Source organism: Aplysia californica, unplaced genomic scaffold, assembly GCF_000002075.1.
Source record: "Aplysia californica isolate F4 #8 unplaced genomic scaffold, AplCal3.0 scaffold00742, whole genome shotgun sequence".
In the NCBI taxonomy this organism is placed as follows: Eukaryota; Metazoa; Mollusca; class Gastropoda; order Aplysiida; family Aplysiidae; genus Aplysia; species Aplysia californica.
In genome coordinates this window covers 159688-181605 of record NW_004798012.1, presented here as the reverse complement: position 1 = coordinate 181605, position 21918 = coordinate 159688, and the positions used below count along the sequence as shown (strand labels likewise).

The window sequence follows — 21918 nt, the reverse complement described above, 5'->3', positions numbered from 1 at the left end:
CCCCCCCCCCCCCCTTCCCACCCTCGCTCCCTTAGTGTGGAATCTCCAGTGTGGACACATACTGCTCTGTGTATATCATTCTACTGTTCCTGGGTAGTTTGTCTCTCCCCCTGGCTAGAGTTGATGGTGATCTGCTGGTGGTTGGCTGCTGCTCTGCTCCTCATAAGTCTGCTTTTATAACCACTGGTTATATAGAAAGTCTGTATTCTAAGTATTTCATGAACCGCTGGTTGTATAGAAAGTTTGTGTTGTTCTAAGTATGATCATTTGATCTGAAGGGTGGTTGGGGGGTAGGTCGTACTTTTCTTTGTCTCTGTTGTTTCTGTCCATCTGTCTTGCTACTTCCCTTCTCTATAATATGACTGTTATTGTGTCGATGGGCTTCTCTGCACTCAAACTGAAGACTCATTGGATTGGAGTTTCAGAAATCACACTTATAAGAACAAATTAGAGCCAAACACACACACACATACACACACACACGCGTAAACTATGCAGGGAGAGAATTATACCACAAGCTCAACAACTCTCCCAAATTTCCCAGGACTGTCCTGGGTTGGGCAGTCGCGGAATTTGAGAGGATATTATTTATTAAACTGGACTCTAGCAAAACCAGCTCCTTGTGATGTGATCCTGTTTGTTGTTCCCTCATCTGATGGTGGCAGGGGGAAGCCCGGAGTGGGTTCTGACAAAGTGAGCAAGACTAATGGTCTGAAAATGTGCTGTAATAGTCTTTGTGAGGCTGATAGGTAGTGACTTAGTTTTAGTAGAGGTTTTACGGCGCTTACAACTGCAAAAGGTCATATGAGCGCCAAGGGGTGGATGTCAACTGAGAAGTCCTTACAGGGAATCAGGCTAACTCTGCTCACCTCTGTAGCTTCACCAGCACAAAATCTATTTTGACTATCAAGGCACCCCGGAAATAAAGGGTCACAGGAGTATGACAAACATACAAAAAGAAGTACAGGAAAAAATGACGATAGTAAGGATTTGGAAAGAAAAAGCAGCAATTCCCTGTTGCAGTTCAGGCACAGTTATGAGCGTGACATTGATGAATTAGCCCATTTACAATTACAATTCTACTGTGCATAAGAACATGGTTAATAGTCCACCCCTTTGGGAATGGCCTAAAGACACTTCAGTCCGTAGCACTGCCCCAGGGGTTAGTATGTAGTCTGAGAATGTGTTGAGCTATTCTGTAGCACGTCTAGGCTGCTACTCAACACTTCATGTTAAAGTCTTGAAGAAATGGGACTTATGTCCAGGCTAGTGGGTGGTTGGCAGGTGCTCTGGGGTGGTTTGCTCCTTCCCTATGAAACATCTGTTGTCCTTTTCTCTCCTCCTCCTCCTCCTCCTCCTTTTCTTTGTACGTTACTCGCTAGTAGTAACACTTGTAATCTTGATCACCTGTGCGACCTAATTGTGTTATAAGTGCCATAAAACTCGGACAAAAACTGATCACCTTGTCTCTTTGTGTGCCTCCAGTAGAAGTGGTGCTCTCTCCCCCTCGTCCAGTTGTGTTTTGAGAGCATGTTGCAGGACACCCCCATTATATCTGACATCATTTCCAACGATTAACTTTCTTGTAGATCATTAACATTCCTCTCTAACATTAGAGTAATTGTTTCGTTTCTGACATTAACATAGTATTGACCCATATTTCCTCTCTGTCTTGACAGATCCTGGTACTGGATTTCCATTAACAATCTCATCAAGCATGCGGCGCAATAATTTTTCTTCTTTTTACAGTATAACACGGATAGGTCAAACTGCCTGGGGTCCCGTTTTAAAAAAAATTTGTTTAAAATCTTTAAAAGCTATCCCTCGAACGACGGAGGCCAGTCCTGATGTATCGAGCTATCCGTGTTATACCGTATTAATTTTTTAAAAATATGGTCAAAATCAAGAAGTGGAAAAAGTCCTGGGATTTCGTGCGTTTTCTTTTAAATGCAAATGTGGACTGTGTGTTGTTGTGAGGTCTGGTGTTGTGGGGAACTGTGAAAATTGTAGCTCGTGTGGTTAGGAAGTGGAAGTCAGGCGACTTACTGAGACAGGGGGAGGGGGTAATACAGTAACTTGGTAACCGAATAGAAATAGTTTGGGTTTTTTAAAAAACAAACTGCCTGTTAATTTTGCCGTATGGCTTGGGATAGGATTGGATTTAAACCTGATGTTCTTTACAGCAGACACAAAGACTGCTATGGCATCTGTGGTGTAGTAGTTCAGTGCTTCACTGTCACACTCAGGAGGCCTGAGTTAAATTCCAAAGTGGGAATTTTTATCAAGTGTCCCTCTCAGCCTGGGTTGGCCCTGACAGGCATGGTCAAAGTCCGCCTCCCAAATTGTCAAAATTGTGTCGATGAGGGTGTAAAAACATGTGCTGTTAAAAATTAAAATAAAATTTGCCAAAAACTACACAGAAAATGACTGTGCTACGTGGCTGATGGTCACTTACGTTACACTTCATTTCTGTTCTAGCTCGATGGGTCCCTTGTTAAAAAGGAGAATGTTGTATGTTTTCTGTCCACAGTTTTGACCATGATATTTTTGTGGGTGCGGTGTGTAGCTGCCCGGCTCACGTAATGCCATCTATTGCTGTGGCTTTCTTGTGTTGTCTCTGGTGGTTTGTCAAATATAGTAGGCATTACCTCGTGTCAATCCCAGGATGCAATACTTGGACAAACGGCAAATTTCACCCTGGTATTTGTGGGAGTCTTGCATCCAGCCATTGATACATGCACTTTGTGAGGTCTCACACACACACACACACACACACACACACACACGATACTTCAGTCGTAAAAGCTGCTGACATTCGTAATTTAAAACGAAACCTTATCATTTTGGTAAATATTCCTTTTGGTTGGAGGGCGCCACTGGTTGGTCCCACTTCCTTTTCTTTCCCTCTGGTTTTTTTTTTTTTAAATCGAGTCTTGCTTCTCTGGCTGTGGAATTGTTTTGTTTGTGTAAATGAAAGTGTGAGGTTTATGAGAGGCTGTGGAACTGTTTGTGTGTATTGATGATAAGATGTGACGTGTTGTGTGTCAATGTGAAAATGTGTGACGTGTCGTGTGTCACTGTGATAATGTGTGACGTGTTTTGTGGTGTCATCTCTACAGGGAGCAGCACATCCGGGGGCAGCAAGAAGGACCGGGAGAAGACTGGCGGCAAATCTGGCGGGAGCGGTAGCGACACGGACGCCAGTTTGGCCAGCGCGCGGCGGGTAGGAGCGCCGTCTGCCCCGGGAGCGCCTGGCGCCCCGCCCCTGTCCAACCTGTCGTCGGTGCCTCCAGAAGTGAGCGGCAGCCGGCAGTCGTTCCGCATGGCCATGGGCAACCCCTGTGAGTTCTTTGTGGATGTCATGTGAGGCGCTCGCTCCGCTACGACTTCTCCGTGTGTTCCTGTTTGGTTGTTTTATGTTGTTGTTTGTTTTGGTTTTTTCCTTCTCTCTCATTTTAAATGACCTGCTCTTGATGGATGATATTTGGTGATCGCTGTTCTTGCCTTTTCAATATGTTTGTTTGTTTGTTTGTTTCCCTTTGTAGAAGAAATCCGTGTTGCTTGCCAGCTTATCTGTTCATTTGTTCATTTTTTTTCTAACACTTTACGCTATCTTTTCCCTAGATCGGTGTGGGGATTAGAGTCTTTTTCTGCATAGATTTCGTGTAGAATGTACAATGTTTTTGTCCTCTCTCTCTTTCTGTAAGTGTTGTGCCAGTGGTAGGTATTGTATAAAACTGTCATTGTCTAGTTTGTCTTGTGGCTTCCCGATTCCCCTCCTGTTTCTTCGTACGAGACAATCCACGGCAAAAATGTCCATTTTTTTTCTTCCCTTTTGAAATTTGGTAGATGAGTCGGTATCTGATGCGGGGCTCGTTGTCAGTTGAGTAACGCCTGTATTGACGGAGGTGCTGTCTGTGTGGGGGAGAGCATCTGTCGCTTGCCGTAGGCTCCCACGTTTGATGTGTGTGAAAGTGGTAAATTTAATATTTTGTGTCTTATAGTTAAGATCTCAATTTTTGGGGGATTTTTTTTCAGTCAGTTTATTACTTTTGTGTTGTGGTTCCTGAAGAAAAAAAGCCACCAGTAAATTAAGGAAAGAAAGTGAGGGTTGCATAAAACCCGGTCAACTCGGAGACGAAGTGGACATTGTAATATTGTATGAATCAAATGTTGTGTAGGCTTGTTGATCTAGAATGGGTTGGGTTTTTTTGCGCTGAATTTTGACTGTGGTCTTTCTCTGAGGCCTGGTGTGGGTAGAATGTGGAGAGCCCAAAGGGGGTGGGAGTTTTGTTGACTTGTTTTGTTGTTGGAGATGTCGTTTAATCTGTGTGGAAGATGTTTCTCTACCCTCAAGAGCCATTCAGTATCATGAGTTTCATTTTTAGGTGGGTGTGTTTGGTTCTTTTTGGTTGTTTTTTTTCTTTCTTTTTGGTGTTGTGTGTTGTTTCCTCCCTCCCTGCTTTTGGGCCTGAGACAAGGGGTAGTTTGTTGTTGAGCCCGAAATGATTTAGCTTTAGTTTTCTTACAATGTTTGTACCAAACATGTGTTGAAGCACGGAATGTGCTAGAATTGTTTGTAAACGACAGTGGGGTTTCTTGTGAAGGGTGTGGCCTGTTGCACATGGCACACGTCACATACCAAGCCTGTGACAGGCTGGAGAGCTTCACGGTGACCCGTTTTAGGCTCTGAGTTTTTCCCTAGTTGCTAGTCATGTAATGTTGGCACTTTTTGGCCTTCTGTCTTGTCCATGATAACATTTTAGCTGATAAGCTGTGCTATATGCTTTGTGGCCAATTCTTATATGTGGCAACTTGGTTGTGTAGGGACTAGCGTTTGATCTGTCATGGGATAGAGTTGGGGAACAGCTCATAGTTGGAGACTACGCTGTGCTGTCTTGCTCTGAATCTCTGTGGGAGATTTTGGGGGTGGATATATATTTATATATACGATGTCTACACTGTTTACTTGCCCACGATGTTCCAAGAAGTAGATATCTATGTATGTACGTGTGGGTTTAGGGAACAAACAATATAACAAGTCCTGTGTGACGTTGAGTCAGTGCCCAGCGATATCACATCAAGAGTAGCTGGGATGAGGCAGAGAAAACTTGCCGGTATTTCAAGTTGCTATCTGAACTTTTTGGTTGGAAGGTAGGGAGCTAGGTATTTTATTCAGTACTTAAGACCATTGGCCCACATCACATAAAACTTACACATTTTATGGAAGAGACTTCCATGTAATAGCACAGATTATTAATGACACATATATCAGTGATGTTTTAAGACAAAGGATTTGTGTTGCTCAGCAAAGTTTCAAAAACAAACTAGCATAGATATAGGTATGGGGTGTGTAGGTAGAGATATGGGTTGTAGAGGTATAGTTATGAGGTGTACAGGTTGTAAGGTTTTATAGGTAGAGATATTGGGTGTATAGGTAGAGGTTGTAGGTTTTATAGGTAGATGTATTGGGTGTATAGGTAGAGGTTTTAGGTTGTATAGGTAGAGGATATATAGGTTATATAAGCTTCAGCTGAACTTTTGGAATGAGATAGGACAGCAGTCACAGGTCAGTGGCCTTGCCCCTGGTCTGGTGGGAATGGACCCTCCACCCTCCCATACAGCCACCCACCCTCCCGTGCAACCTCCCATGCAGTCTCTGTTTCCTCTATATCCACTGTTTGGTAGTACTGTATGGCCCAGACAATAGTCACACATTTTACTTTTGGCCACTTCTCTGCTTATAGTTTTTATCCACTGGTGATTGTTTTTCTTTCTTTTTCTTTGTGTGTGTGTGTCACGCTTTCTTATTTATATTCCTTTGAGCTTTCTTTTCTAAAGGACACCCTTTGTTGTTTCCAGCCTCCCTCGTTGTCAGCTTATCTACAATATATCACTGTGCTGGTTTGCATTTATTACGTATGAAGTTTTATGTTGCGTGTGAGGCTTGTATGGTTATTAAGAAAGTATAAATCAAAAAGAGAGTATATTGCTTTAACTACTATCTGAGCTAGAGCCATTACAGCTTTTCTGCTTTATTCTTTAAAGTTCATTCTAACATTTGGACAATAAACATTTTTAGAATGATGATAGAGATCATTTGAATTAATTTTTTTTCTCGTTAGATTGGGTAGGTAGAACTTTTTTCACGGCAATAATTTTGCTTTAAGTTCAAAGGTCAGTTTGTCACTATATCAGCTAATTATTCTGACTTCAGTTTGCTGAGCAAGATGACCTCAGAGATAATGAATTATTTGCTTTCGCCCAAAGTGGCCAGTTTCTTCATTAAGATACATGGGAAAGTTTTAAAAGTTCATTCCAATTTCTTTTTCTTCATTTTTTTCTTTGCACTTTATACCTGGTATTGTCACGATTGGTGCATGCTAGTTGGAAAGAAAGACATTTGAAATTATAGAGGCACTTAGAATTTGAGGATTGCTATTAACAAGCTTAATATATTTCTGCATTTGTCTTTACAATAAATGCTTTAGTCACTATATCAAGAAAATCATGTTTGCACCTTGTAAGGTTTTGCTGTGTTGTGATGTATTCTCTGAAGTTTTTAAGTCCCTAGAGGCTCTGTATGTTCGGAGTAGTACAGTGCAATAGAGTGATGACCTGGAGTGAATTACTTGGCTCTTCAATCAAGTTTGTAATGTGTTCAGGGCAGCTGGAAAAGTATCAAGAGTACCTCAGCTTACATTGCTTCTGAAAGATGATCAAAGTTAGCGAGAACTGGTAGAGTTAAGGGTTTGTAATTCAAACATTTTCCAGAATCTCTCCTATGTTCCATACTTGTTGTGTTTTGTATGCAACTGATGTTGTCTGTATATCTATCCCATTCTCTAGCTCTCATTGAGGCAGAAGATATAGACTGACGTGTGCCTGCTGGCCCAGCCTAGATCAAAACCGTAACTCTTCCCACAATAGCCAGCCCCGTTGTCCATCCGCCGAGGTGTGTGCCCTCCTCGTTCCTTTGAAGAATGCCGTCTTCTGTCGTTCCGGCCTCCAACAATACACCACTGATTTATCCCGGGCTTTCTTCCTCCATCTGCACAAAGCCTGGCTGCTGTTTCCCCGAGACTCAGTGTGTTGTTCTAAGTCCTTCGGCTGCTACCTCTCTACCTTGATGAGCTTAGGGGAAACCACATCAGTGTTTTCTTTTTGGCTCGCACCCTCAGACATTGTGGAACAAAATTTTTGTAGATTGAAAGAAATCGAAATTGATCAATGACTGTGCTTCTTGATTTTACTTATTTTTTATTTATTTTTTTTCTGTTCAAAGTATTTTCTGCCTAACCATTTAGCATAGATTTTTGCTTTGATTGAGCGGGTAAACATTTTGTGTATTCTATAAACAATGAGCCTGAAACTATTTTCTGTAATTCGTTTATTTACTGCAAATGAAGGAAACATGGTTTTAAACCAGTCGCCAAGATTTTTACATGGAGACAATTTTCCGTTCAAGTGAAAAATTGGCCATGGTTTGCCCAAGACAGCATTTGAAAACGTAACAGACGTATTGTAAGGGACTTTCTTTGGTAAAGAAACGTGTTTATGGATTGCTAGAGCCGAGAAGACGATGTCAGTTCTGGACATTTCTCTCGTTTTCCCCGCCCTGCCGCTGCTGTTGTGTTTTTTCATAGGCTGTTTTTCCTCATAATCTGTCTAGTTTGTAATTGCTGGTTTCAGTTTGGTGAGAGATTAATGGGGGTTCACAAGTGCATAAGGTGATCTGTTGGTGCTTGAAACAGCTGCCAGTGAACAGATGATAGAACAAGGTGGGGAAAGTCTTGGTACGTAAATGAACCATGCAGTCTCTTTCCGTTTGAATTTTTTTTTTTTTAATGTATGGGCTTCTAACTGTATAAGAAATAGATCTGTTTCCAATGGAACTTTGGTCAGAATGCGTAGATGGGTGGGTGGGTGCATCCACAGACACTACTTTCTACTTGTTCAACAGCCCAAGCTTTCCTTCTGGCACTTTCTCTCTCTCCATCCGTACGTCCTCGTGTTTCTGTAACCTTTTCTCTGTATTATGTGTTCCGAAGAAGACAAGTCCCAAAGTTGTCAGACAGCGGGTAGAGTTAGACATAAACAGTGCCATCTCCCAGTCGTGTCTACCTGTGTGTCAGTTGTTCCTGAAGTCTTGTGTAAGAAGTAAATAATGCAGAGTCAGCATACGTACCAGTGAGCCCCGCGTGGCGTGTGTTCGGAGTGCTGTGAAGGGAAAGTTTTGCGTCTGCCATGAGGAGAACGTTTTGCGCCTGTTTCATACCCGAGCTTGAGCAAGATTTTGGAGTGAAGAGTGAGGATTGGCTTTTTCTCTTTTTGAACTTTTGAATCTTGGACTGTATCATTTTTATCTTGAACTGTATCATTTTTCCCCTGTATGTCTTCTCTGCTGCGTTAGCACGGCTTGCCACATGATATAGCATTCGCACTTTGAGCACATTGGACCTAGTCAATGCCCCCTGTATGATCTCCACACCCAGCTATTTCCTACACACTGACCTGACACTGGGGAGCTGCACGCACACACGGGCACGTACTCCACACACACACACACTAGCACATAGTCCACACACACGTACACGCACAGGCTGTTTACTAGTGCTGTTTGAGATAGACCACACGCACATATGGGCTGTTTACTAGTGCTGTTTGACGCCACATACACACCAACATGGGAGCTGAGAGTCAAATAGTTGCTTCAATTGTTACTGATATTTTATTGTCTTTTGTCACTTCTAAAGGGAGGCTAGTGGAAATTTGCTATGAACAGTATTATTTCTAATTTCTATTGTTAAAATTGTTTTTAAAATGTATAACAGAAGCTTAAGAAAATGTTAAATTAGAAGCTATAAAAACAATTAACAGAAGCATAAATAAAGTATGAAGAGGAGCACGAGTAGATTGCAGGAAGGATGATGCATGATAAGACAGCGAGGGGAACTAGATAGAGGTCATGTGTAGGTCATGGTGACTTTGGGGGCCAATAGTGAGTGGGACAGCCCACACGTTCTTGTAGTCTCTGAGCACTGACCTGTGAGAAGTGTAAAAGTTTGTTGCTGACACTGTTCCTCCTGTATTTCCTTCTCCCAGATATGAGCCTGTGGCTGTAAAGATCCCAGTGTGTTTACACATGTGCCTTGACGCTCCTTGCTAGGCTGAGGGATGATTGACCTAAGGCTGAGTTTGTCCTAGCTCTAGTTGTTCACTTAGTGGTTGTCAAGGAGGTGGAGGGGGGAAGCTGTTCTATAATGAGCTGGTTGTCAAGGAAGTGACAGGGGAAGCTGTTCTATAATGAGCTGGTTGTCAAGGAAGTGACAGGGGAAGCTGTTCTATAATGAGCTGGTTGTCAAGGAAGTGGCAGGGGAAGCTGTTCTATAATGAGCTGGTTGTCAAGGAAGTGGCAGGGGAAGCTGTTCTATAATGAGCTGTTTGTCAAGGAAGTGGCAGGGGAAGCTGTTCTATAATGAGCTGGTTGTCAAGGAAGTGGCAGAGGTTCAGGTAGAGGGGAGGTCTCATAATCTCACAGATTTGTCCAATTTGAAGGGAAAAAAAGCGGATGATTCTTTAAGGGGCATTTAGAAATTGTGTTGTTCTTCCCACTCTCAAGGGCAAACCACATATCAACCTACTTTCAGTTTGTTTATTTATTGTCTTTTTTATATTTTTTTAGTTCACTCTTAAGACATTGATAAGATGTGTGAAGATAGAGGAAAGTTTCTCTGTGACTTTGATGACCACATGTTTGGGTTGTCGCTACCCAGAACCAAAACCAAATCCTGAATGGTTTCTCTTCTTGCCTTAGTTTGCTGAAGGCACAGAGGTCACTGTTAACCTGATCTCTCCACACAATCAAAAGATGCACAATGTCAAAAAACTAAAAGATAAATATGAATGTGTTTGAACACCCAAGTTGTTTTTTTTCCCACATGCACACCTTGTATATATATATATATATATATATATAAAATGCAACACCAACCAGGGTCCTGTTGAAGTAAAAGAACAATCTTTTGTTTGAAATATATCCGGGGGGGGGGGGGGAGGTGTCTTTGTACTTGATGTATCGGAGGTCGGTAAAGAAGGGAAATATGATGAGCCAGTGTAAATGGTGAATGTATTTTTTTTACCAAAGGAAGTCACAAATACAATCATAATAACTTGTAGGCGGTGAATAGATGGAGACGTTGAAGTAAGAGGTTTGGGGGACTGATGTAGCTGTGTGACGAGGGCTGGGCAAAAGCTGACATTTTCTACTTGCTAGCTTAAGATGTCAAAGTAGTCTGATGTTGAGACGCGTATGTTGTTCAGTTATAGAGCCGAGATGGAGAACTGTAACGGGTGCTAGGCGTGTATGAGCGCTTGTGGCTTTTGGCTCTGTGACTGTATGGGTTGTTAGGCCAGTGAAATAAATGTTTGAGCGCTTGTGGCTCTGTATCCATATCGGTAGTTAGGCCAGTCAATAAATGTTTGGTGAGAAGAGAATGGAACCGGGTTTATGGCAAGGTCATGTTTTTTTGTGTGGTTTTTTTTTTTGGGGGGGGGGGGTAATTTGTGAAAAGTGGTTTTCCCTGATAGGACTAAAACTGAAGGCTTTGTTCAACTGAGAATTCATCTTGTGGTCTGGTCTTGTCAGAAGTGGGATGTTGTCTTCAGGATTTTTACACCAAAGACATTGGTTGTGTGAGGGGAATGTGCTACAGTGGGGCTGCAGATGCCCTGACAGTGTGAGTGTGAGAGACGGGCACTGCTGGTGCTGTTTGTAGTAGGAAAATTTTGTTTATTGAGTATTTTTGTACAAGTAGCTATGAAGGCAGTTATCGGCTAGATTCTCTGATTTACTTGCTATGTTTCTGATTTGAAAGTGCCAAAATTCTTGCACCATCATAGCGGTACGATTTTGTGTTCCAAGCTTGTGTTTGTATATATATTAGATGTCACAGAAATGAATGATTTGCTGTACGTTAACTGCAACTGCAACAAAATCTTATTTTTCGTATGGTATTGTGCAAAAGGAATATGTGGGAAATCAGTGGCCAGTAAGATTTATAAATTTTCCTGTGTTCTTGTAGTGAGTTTTGTACTGTTTTGTTTTGCGACAGTGTTCGGTTTAGCTTTGTATGCCTGTCTGCTTTGTCCTTTGGTGGAAGTTGTGGTAAGGAGCAGTGGGAGGGGGAATATTGCAGTAGGAAGGGGTGGATGGTTGCGTTGATGTGTGAGTGTTTGTAAGTTTGGCCTATGGGCTCATTATTGGAACACAGTGTATTGATGTATGCGTCTGTGTGAGTGTTTGTAAGTTTGGCCTACGGGCTCATTATTGGAACACAGTGTGTTGATGTATGCGTCTGTGTGAGTGTTTGTAAGTTTGGCTCACGCATGAAACAGTCTGTTGATGTACGTGGTGGACACATGATGGGTTATTTCCCAGACAATGTCACTTACATAATGTGTGGAGGGTATTTGTGACGAAATTCATTATTCGTAGGCATCTGTTTATTGATAGAGATTTGGGGCCCCCCGTCTATATTTTATAGAGCGCAAAGTAGACAACTACAACTTCTGGGCAGAAACATAAAAAGCACCATCGTTCCAGTGAGAGGTGTTGTTTTTTCTTAGTTTGAATGTTAGATAACTTGATTTTTCTAAACCACATTCTCAGCTGGGTAGGGAAATAATGAAGGCCCCTATCTAGTACTAGGGGTGCCAGCATCTGGACAAGGTCAAGGACGTCCCTGTCTCCCAGTCTGGGCAGGGTCAAGGACGTCCCTGTCTCCCAGTCTGGGCAGGGTCAAGGACGTCCTGGTCTCCCAGTCTGGGCAGGGTCAAGGACGTCCCGGTCTCCCAGTCTGGGCAGGGTCAAGGACGTCCCGGTCTCCCAGTCTGGGCAGGGTCAAGGACGTCCCTGTCTCCCAGTCTGGGCAGGGTCAAGGACGTCCCTGTCTCCCAGTCTGAGCAGGGTCAAGGACGTCCCTGTCTCCCAGTCTGGGCACGGTCAAGGACGTCCCTGTCTCCCAGTCTGGGCACGGTCAAGGACGTCCCGGTCTCCCAGTCTGGAACTCGGGGTATGTGTTGTCCCACCAGGGGTGCCAGCGTCTGGAATGTTGAATATTTTCACGCAGGCGGAAAGTCGTGGTTCTCATTAATTGAAGGTTTTTGCTGGGGTTTGCCTCAAAGTTTTGCCAGAAATGTGAGATGTTCTCATCATGTGCTTGCCAGTTGTTAGTGAGAGTCTGCTTTGAGTATTTCATGCCTCCTTCTACTGCAGTCACCTTGTCTATTGTAACTTACACCTGGCGACTTGAAAGAAACATTTTTTGTGTGCAAATTATACTAGCTATGCGATTGTAGAAAATGAACACAGTGCAGTCAAGCACGCTCAGAGCAAACACGCTCATAGAGACTTGTGGCAAACACGCTCATAGAGACTTGTGGCAAACACGCTCATAGTTAACACATCTTCAGTCACTGAATTCTTTTCCCTATTCTTTTGTTTTTAAAAAGCACATAGCTAGTGAAAGCCATTGACAGCGCACAGGTTCCTGGGCCCCACCGACTTCGCGGTGTGGGTGCTACTCTGGAACAAGTCACTGACGGTTGGAAGTCCCAACCGTGTCCTAGCATATCATTCTCTCTTGACGACAGTTTTTGTCACATTGGTCACAACATACATTTTGTAACGGACGTTCTGTGACTAGTCGGTATCAGACGTCCCATCCGCAGCCATTTCTACCTCATGAGGTATGCCAGTGTTATACCCCTTGCTCCTCCTACAGCTACAATATATATAATACATGGTATAGTGCTGGTCCGACAATATATATACTTGGTGTACTGCCTCAAGCTAACAAAACGCCTTTTTTCCCCCTTCATAGCAGTTTTGAGAAAAAAATGGGGGGGGAGGGGGTCGACGAAACCATTTAAAAATAGAGTCATTTGAAGTTTGAATTTTAATTTATTCAAAAACTTGTCAGTTTCACTTTGATTTTTTCACACAAGTAGAGTAAATAATCAGATTTTCGATTTAGCAAATAAAGAATGTTGGCGCCAAAATAAAAGAAAAAGACGTTTTGTTAGCTTAAGGCAGTATAGTGCTGGTCCGACAATATATTTACATGGTATAGTGCTGGTCCGACAATTATACATGGTATATCTACTGAATAGAGGCTGAGCGTTATTAGCTAAACCATTATAAATCAAAGGTGCATCATTAGAGAAAGAACTTGTTACTATTTGCTGGCCTGGTGTGTGTGTGTGAGAGAGAGATAAAATGTCTTATCTTTGGCGCTACTTATATGACCTAATTGTGTTGCAAGTGTTGTAAAACTCTAATGAAAAGGTTTTTTTAAAAAGCGAAAGCGAATTTCAAATGGATCTGAACCCTGGGTGAAACAAAAATGGTTTCCTCGGTCGTATTTGGTTGTTCCTGTCACACTGTGTGTGGTTGTGTTTGTGTGGTTGTGTAACACACTACAGTGTGTCGTTGTTTGTGTGGTTGTGTCACACACTACAGTGTGTCGTTGATTGTGTGTCGCTGTGTTGCTGTAGGACTTGGGAGAGGTGACTGTCTCATGGAGAGAACTTGTTTTGTTGTAAGCCCCAGGGCCGGTGCTGTCGTTGGGAGGGCAACCGGTGCTGTCGAGGGCGGGCAACATTGCCACTGGTTTCAGCCAATCTACCTACAGTCTAGCACGCTCATAGGGAACAGATATTGCGGGTTCAGAAGTTTTCTTTTACTTTAACGCAATACTTTGTATTTAGAATGCGTTGTATATAGAGAGAGAAATTCCCACATAACGAAGAGATGTCTGTGACCCACTGATTTTGCTAGGTGCGTGCCAGACTGTGGGAGGGTTGGGTTGTTGTTGTTGTTGTTGTTGTTGTTGTTGTTGTTGTTTTTTTTTGTTTGTTTGTGTGGTGGGGGGGGGGGGGGGGGGAGTTTGTTGTAGTATGTGACAGCTGTATGCACGAAAGCTGATTTACTTTGTTGTAACCACTAAGAATGAATGAACAAATTTGTGTCTTGTTGCTATTTATTTCATACTGTACAAATATATGTATAGAGGAGAGAAAGGCTTACACTTTGAAACAACATATTTTGCAACACAGCACACTTTGAAGCAACAATGACACACTTTTCAACAACAACACATTTTGCAGCTACAAGTCTACAACACTTTTTGAAACACATTGCAACAACAACACACTTTGCAGGTATACCACAACACACTTTGAAACAATAACAACAACACACTTTGCAGCAATGACGAAACTACAACACACTTTGAAACAACAACACACTTTACAAGTATACCACAACACACTTTGAAACAATAACAACAACACACTTTGCAGCAATGACGAAACTACAACACACTTTGAAACAACAACACACTTTACAAGTACACCACAACACACTTTGAAACAATAACAACAACACACTTTGCAGCAATGACGAAACTACAACACACTTTGAAACAACAACACACTTTACAAGTATACCACAATACACTTTGAAATAACAATAACAACACACTTCTTTGCAACATTACACTTTACAACAGCATCAACAACAACACACTTTGAAACAACAACGACACACTTTGCAAGTATACCACAACGTGCAATGATGGGGAGTGTTGTCCTCTCTCCCCCATGAATGCCTGCTATGATGTTCGTGTTGCTTTTGCTGCAGATATTTGGTATCTACTTTGTGTTTGTTCTCTAGACTACTGAGACGAGTGCTATTATACATGATAGAGAGCGAGATGTCCGCCCAGTTTTCATGGAGGATTTTTAGAACAGATTGTATGAATTGTTTTTTTTTTCTTTTCAAAATGTATGAAGACAAAATGTACAATTTGTATTATAGTCATTGGATTACAATGTCATAATAAAACTCATTGAAATGATTATTTTTGTGTGGGTTTTGTTTTTGTTTTGTTTTTTAAATGGGGCATGTACTTTCTCCTTCTTTCCTATCACACATCTGTCTTCTTTATCTCCCTTCCTCCTTTCCTATCAAACCTCCATTGTCCTTATCTCTGCTCCTCTTTTCCTATGAAACATCCGTCATTCTTATCTCCCATCCTTTTCCGTCGAACATCTATCGTCGTTATCTCCCCGTCTTTCCTATCAAACATCTGTCGTCCTGATCTCTCCCCCTTCTCTCCTATCAAACGTCCGTCGTCCTTATCTCCACTTCTTTCCCATCAAACATCCATCATCCTTATTTCTCTCCCCCTCCTCTCCTATCAAACATCTATCGTCCTTATCTCCCCTTCTTTTTTTATCAAACATCTATCAGCCTTATCTTTCATCCTCCTATCAAACTTCTATCGTCCTTATCACGCCTCCTCCTTTCCTGCCAAACATATATTGTCCTCATCTCTCCTCGTTTCCTATTAAACATCTGTTGTCTCTATCCATCCCCCCTCCTTTCCTATCAAACACCCATGATCGTCCTTTTCACCCCCCCTCATCCCAAAGAGAAGGGGAATAAAGCTGAAAAAAAGAGGGGTACCTTACTTTTTAAAAATGTATAAAATCACACTCACACACACTAAAGAGAACATTATTCTCTGACTGAAACTGAAAGGAAAATTTATGGACTAAATAACTAATGCGAAAATGTGGTATCTATTTCATCAATTCGCCAAGTTTCAGTCACTATCAGTACCGGGCAATCCACACATAGAATTAGAATGAAAAAAACCCCCTGACAAGTCACTGAAACTGAAGCCCCTAGTCGTAGGTTTCAGCATCGTTTGTTGATACAGTATTTGGATTTCATGTGCATGAGTGTTTGTGTGTGTGTGTGTGCCGGGAAAAAGGTCCCAGTGGTCGGTACATTAACCACATTGCCGGAAATTGTTTCTTCAAATGCCGCATTTCCTTCTCTCCAAGTCCAAGTAATCAGCGACATTTTAGTTGTGCTAAATTATTATAGCTCCATTGTCTCACGTATGCCCATCATCTGGACTTTGCTCATTCCAAAATTTGACTTTTGTTCTAGCGAGACTTTTCCGGCATATGCAACACACATGGGTCATATGAATGCCGACGATTACAGGCGTTACAAGATAGTAACATACAAAGAAAAGGAGAGAAGGGGATGACAGATGTTTCAATTTTTATAGGAAAGGAGGAGAGATGAGGATATATGTTGGATGGGAAATGAGGAGGAGAGATAAGGACGATAGGGGAGTTTTCAAATTCCACTTTTACGTGTTCTGGATTTAATGGATTCAATGTGATTCCCCGCTGTTGGCTAAAAAGGTTGATCGTACATTTTCTTATTGTAAATTGATATATTTCTACTTTAAAAATTTTTTAATTTTTAAATAATAAATCCAGGGGGCTCTCGTGGCCTAGAGGTTAAGTTGTTGGCCTCTCATTCAAAGGTCCCGGGTTCGAATCCGGGTAGCGACCGAAATTTTTTTTTCTATAAAATTGTCTCCTTTCACCTCCTTTCCTGCTCTCTAGCAATATTCTGTCGTCTGCTTTCGTCTCCTCTTTCTGCCCCCACCCCCTCACCTCCCTTGCCCCCTCCTCTGGGCTCCTGACTCTTTCTGCAGCCTTTCTACTGTTACTCCTTGACTCCTTCTTACAGCTATCTTTATACCGCACCCCTGATCTTCTGGTAGGAAAGATCTACTCCTAGCCTTCTCGGACAAGGGCGAAAAATCTCGGAGGGCCCGTGTGCAAGTTGCGCACGTTAAAGATCCCTTGGTGGTCTAAAATCGATAAGAGTAGGCTTCGGCCGCCACCCGGGCAAAATTCAAAATTTCCTACCAACGAAAAAGTATTAGGTGTGTCCCGCGCGCTCATATGACCTTATGCAGTTGCGAGCGCCGTAAAACCCTATACTAAACAAACAAAACAAACCAAAAAAATCCATTGATATCCATCATAGTCTGCTACTATGTTTAACTTGTTAAGTTGATGCAAAGGCACAAAACTGTTGATTTGTTTTGTTTTAATTATGTCTTGTTTTAAGTCATACAGTCAGAGATGTCCGTCAGTCGCACTCACCATATGTTAGATAGCTCAGTTCGGATTTACTCAAACTTTATGTGTTTGGTAAAAATACCATAGTCCAACCATTCACCATCCTCATAACTAAACAAGTGGACTGCCTCTTCAATTGTCAGAGCAATGTGGGTCTATCACGCTGTTCAATACCTAAAACACCAGGTTGACACAACGTCAGTCCGTCACAAAGTCTGCAAGAGCCTATAACTTCAAAATTTGGAATACATCCATACTGGGATATGCCTACATAGGGGTGGATGAAAGTACAAAAGTCTTCTGATTTGTCAGTCCGTCATATACAAAATTGCCCAGAGACAGCGGAGTGTTGGGTCGAGGAGGCAGAGGTTCTGCTTTTAATCTTCTCAATTCCGTTTCTTTTATTATAATCGGATTCGGGGCTTTTCCCAGAGTTGAAAGTAATTCTCCCCAGGGCAGTGCTACTGACTGAAGTTTTCTTTAAACAATTCCCATAGGATGCAGTCGAATTGTAAATGGGCTGATTTATCAATGTCATGCTCATACTGTGCCGGAACATTATAGGGGGAACTGCTGCTATATTTTTCTTTCCTCATCATTTTTCCTCTTCTTTTGTAAGTTTGTTACTCTCTTGTGAACTGCTATTTCCGAGGTGCCTTGATAGTCGAAGCAGACTTTGAGCTGTTGAAGCTAGAGAGGTGAGCAGAGTAAGTCTGATTCCCCGTTTGGACTTCTCTGTTGACATCCATCCCTTGGCGCTCATATGACCGCATGCCGTTGCGAGCGCCGTTAAACCTTACTATAACAAAGAGAATAATTCTGACGACACAATGTTGACGACGTGCGCTCCTATGACTGGGACAAGTCCGGAGACAAAGACTGGTGGTGCGTGCACCATGCACGGAATCTCTCCTCCAGCAGGCCACTCCTGGCCCCTCCATACAAACACACACACACACTCAAACGAACACACACACACACACACACACACACACACACACACACGCGAGCGCGCACACACACGCACTCGCACACACACACAGACCCCCCCCCCCCCACACGCACGCACACACACACACACACACACACACACACACACACACACACACACACACAGGCACGCACCTGGCTTATACGCACACACACACACAAACACACACACATGCTCAAGCTACGCCAAGATCATGGCTTCTCTTTTCTCGTCGTCCTCACCATTCTAGGCCTGTCTCTGGAGCTGATGGCCCTGGTTTGAATCACAAACTGAGTGTTCACGAACTTTGGTCGTTTGTGGAATTTTCAAAACTCTCCACCAACTTGTCATATTGAAGAAGAATGTTTATGAATTAATTGGTCCCGGCTCTTGAACATCATATAATAGTGTTGATAGGACTGTAAAAACTCATACAATATCATAGTGTTGATAGGACTGTTGTTAAACTCATACAATAGTATAGTGTTGATAGGACTGTTAAACTCATACAATATAGTGTTGATAGGACTGTCAAACAGAGATACAGTATAGGACTGTTAAACCCATACAATATACAGTTTTTAGTTTTAGTATGTGTTTTCCGGCACTTGCAACACAATAAGGTAATATAAGTGCTGAAGATTAGAGGTGTTACAAGAGAGTAACAAACAAAAAAAGAAGGAGGGGAGATAAAGAAGATAGATGTTTGATAGGAAAGATTCAAAGAAGAAGCAAACCACACCAGAGCACCCGCCAACCACTCACATATAATTTTGAAAGAGGACTGTTGACAAGATACAGGTACAGTGTTGATAGGCCTGTTAAACCCATACACCTCCAGTCTGACACTTTAGTACAGTGTCAGTAGTCCCATCTCTCTCCCCAGCAATAGAGTAGAGCATCCAGTGGTCACTCCACATGCACATTCATGTCCACTGTCCAGACCTCCCACCCTTTTCCTCCAGACGCCCGCCACTTACAGCTTCTAGTTTTAGTGAGAGTTTTACGGCACTTGCAACACAACTAGGTCATTTTAGTGCCGAAGATTGGATGTGTTACAAGAGAGTAACAAACACAAAAAAGAAGGAGAGGAGATAAGGATGATAGATGTTTGACAGGAAAGGAACAAACCACACCAGAGCACCCGCCAACCACCCACCAATTGCAGCTTGTCAAACTGAAGGACACAAAAAATGGCAAGTCAACACCATGATTTGTTCACGAGTAGCTTATTTTCCAAAATTTTATTAGCTGAGACACGTTCAAAAACATTACAAAAATTACATGACACAAAAAGTCCTGTAGAAAAATTTTAATCTCCCATGGCATGAAGAAAACCATCATTACTCACAAACGACACACTCAGGACACACTGTGTCTGTAAACAAACAGTGCTCAGACGACACACTAGGACACACTGTCTGTAAACCAACAGTACTCACAAATGACACACTAGAAACTAGGACACACTGTGTCTAGTCATGTAGTATGATGTCCACATATCCCCCACCTGCTGTTTACACGTTCTTTGCCCAAAATGAGGATTTTTTTCAAATGTAATTTCTTAATCTGTAGTATTGTTCTCATGTACTTCATAAACATTTTGTCCAAACGTTGAAAAAAAAATCAGAAAAGATACAAGATGGACACTTGATTTTTAAAAAAATAAAAAAAATGATGCAGTGGGTTATTTTTCTCCCTCCAAAAATGTTTGTTTTGTGGGCTTAGAACTGACAGCTTGCTGCCGATAGTACCCAATACAAGGACAGACAGAGAGGTGAGAGTATACACTGTTCGCACAGCTCCTTCATTTTTGTAAAAATACAGGCATTAAAGGCCTCAAAAACTCATTAATTTCACAAATGTGTATCAAAAAGGTTAAAAAGTCTTTAAATTAAATTAGGTCACACATGTACACAGTATATAAATGGTGTACGTCGGCAGACATAACTCTATACCATTGAAGTACTCCAGGCACGTAGTAAAGCTGAGGGAACGTACGTCCCGGTAGACAGCAGACAACAGCATGGCACAATAGACGGAAACTTTCTTTATTATCTCATGATCTGATTAATTAACATCTCTACAAAACCGCACACACACTACACTACACGTCAGCACGTCAGCACGTCAAACATGGCACAACAAAGTCAAAGACAGACGTAAGTGAAGAACTACTTAAAACTGTTCTGTTCAAGATACTTCGAATGAAGGAAATGAGAGTAAAACACAAATGACGCATCCAAACCCCCACAAAAATCAATCACACAAAACAATTAAACAGAGATCAACTTCTCAAATCAAAATCAAAATATAACCCATCCCCTCTCTCCCCTTCCATGTAAAACAAGCTACAAGACCACTACATCAGGCACAAACTACAGAACAATGTAGCCAGCTAAACCACCCATGGTTACTCCCCACAATGTAGCCAGCTAAACCACCCATGGTTACTCCCCACAATGTAGCCAGCTAAACCACCCATGGTTACCCCCCACAATGTAGCCAACTAAACCACCCATGGTTACTCCCCACAATGTAGCCAGCTAAACCATGCATGGTTACAATGTAGCCAGCTAAACCACCCATGGTTACAATGTAGCCAGCTAAACCACCCATGGTTACTCCCCACAATGTAGCCAGCTATACCACCCATGGTTACAATGTAGCCAGCTAAACCATCAATCTATTACATCACACACACACTTAATTTATACATATATATACGTATACATGATATGCACACACACACACTTACACACAAACACACACTTACTATTACATCGCACACACACACACACACACACACACACACACACACACACACACACACACACAATATACAATTACACTAACACACACACACACATGAATAGTGATCAGACGGTCATACAACATTATGTATAATATAATATATATATTCTTGCACAGATGACAGAAACTGAATAGCTCGTATTGCCGGTCACATTACATTGAATGGTTCTACCTCCTGTTGGTTCTTGCTTTTTTACAAATAAAGCATTGCCCGTGAACAGCTGTTACCATCAGCTACTGAGACCTCAATGGGTGTCGAGTGTCAACAGTCATCGCTTCTAATGCGTTCACAATATAGGCCTACTAATGTTGTTGTAACTCAGAGAAAGAGAGGAGAGAACTAAAAATAACTTTTGCTGCTTTCCGCATAACTCTGTATATGTATATATACTAAAGAAAAAAAAGTTAGGAACAAAATGGTGGAGGTAGGTAATAATAAAATAAAACCATTGTCAGGTAGTGCTGGCAAAATGATGTACCGGTAATCAAGCAAAGTAAAAACTTTCCAAGAAATATCAGCACAAAATGTAAAAGTAAAAGTATGAATTGTGCTCAGTATGGTAGACCCTACCTACTCTACATTAGTATAGGCCAACTGAGAAATTTTCAAATACCAGGTATTCAGTAAACAAACAAAAAATTCCATAAAACGACAAATTCTCTTTTTGAACAACAGAAACTTGACAAGCAACTATGGTAGATCTATACCTGATAGCTATAACCTACAACAGAAACTTTTCTTTAAAAAAAAAAAAAAAAAAAGTATAATTTCATCAAAGAAGAAATAAAACCTTGAGACAGGAACAAAGAAATTGAGAACATTGCCTGTAAAGGCACAGAAATACCTAAGACGATGTATAAAATCACACACTAAGTTTGAAGAAATCGTCACCAAGTCCCGATGTAAAACCCTGCCTCCAGCAGCAGCGCTTTGGCGTAGACCTTGACGGTGTAGAAGACGGTGAGCAGGTCCGTGGTGCTGAAGAACGAGTCGGCCAGGGCAAAGGTCAAGGTGGAGGGAATGAAGCCACGGCCGTACTCCACCATCCACGTGCCGGCCGCCCATGACACCGAGGTCGCTTCACCCACGGCGTGGAACACTGTGTCTCCTGTTG

The 21918-nt window shown here is 42.0% G+C and overlaps 2 protein-coding genes across 3 annotated transcripts in view; one reads left to right on the top strand and one right to left on the bottom strand.

The window, feature by feature from the left end:
- LOC101854671 (segment polarity protein dishevelled homolog DVL-3) overlaps nt 1-9559 on the top strand; it is a gene marked incomplete in the record, with an annotated part of 49599 nt that extends 40040 nt beyond the window's left edge. For both annotated transcript variants that reach the window (XM_035972567.1, XM_013088427.2), the window contains 2 exon segments: nt 3120-3341; nt 6850-9559. In XM_035972567.1, coding sequence (XP_035828460.1) covers nt 3120-3341; nt 6850-6878 — 251 coding nt within the window.
- An 11989-nt stretch (nt 9560-21548) lies between these two features.
- Nucleotides 21549-21918, bottom strand: part of LOC101853124 (sigma non-opioid intracellular receptor 1) — a 12898-nt gene continuing 12528 nt past the window's right edge. The window contains exon 5 of the mRNA XM_005109009.3: nt 21549-21912. Within this exon, the coding sequence (XP_005109066.1) occupies nt 21692-21912 (221 nt within the window). The 3' untranslated portion in view covers nt 21549-21691. The remainder of the gene's footprint in view (nt 21913-21918) is intronic.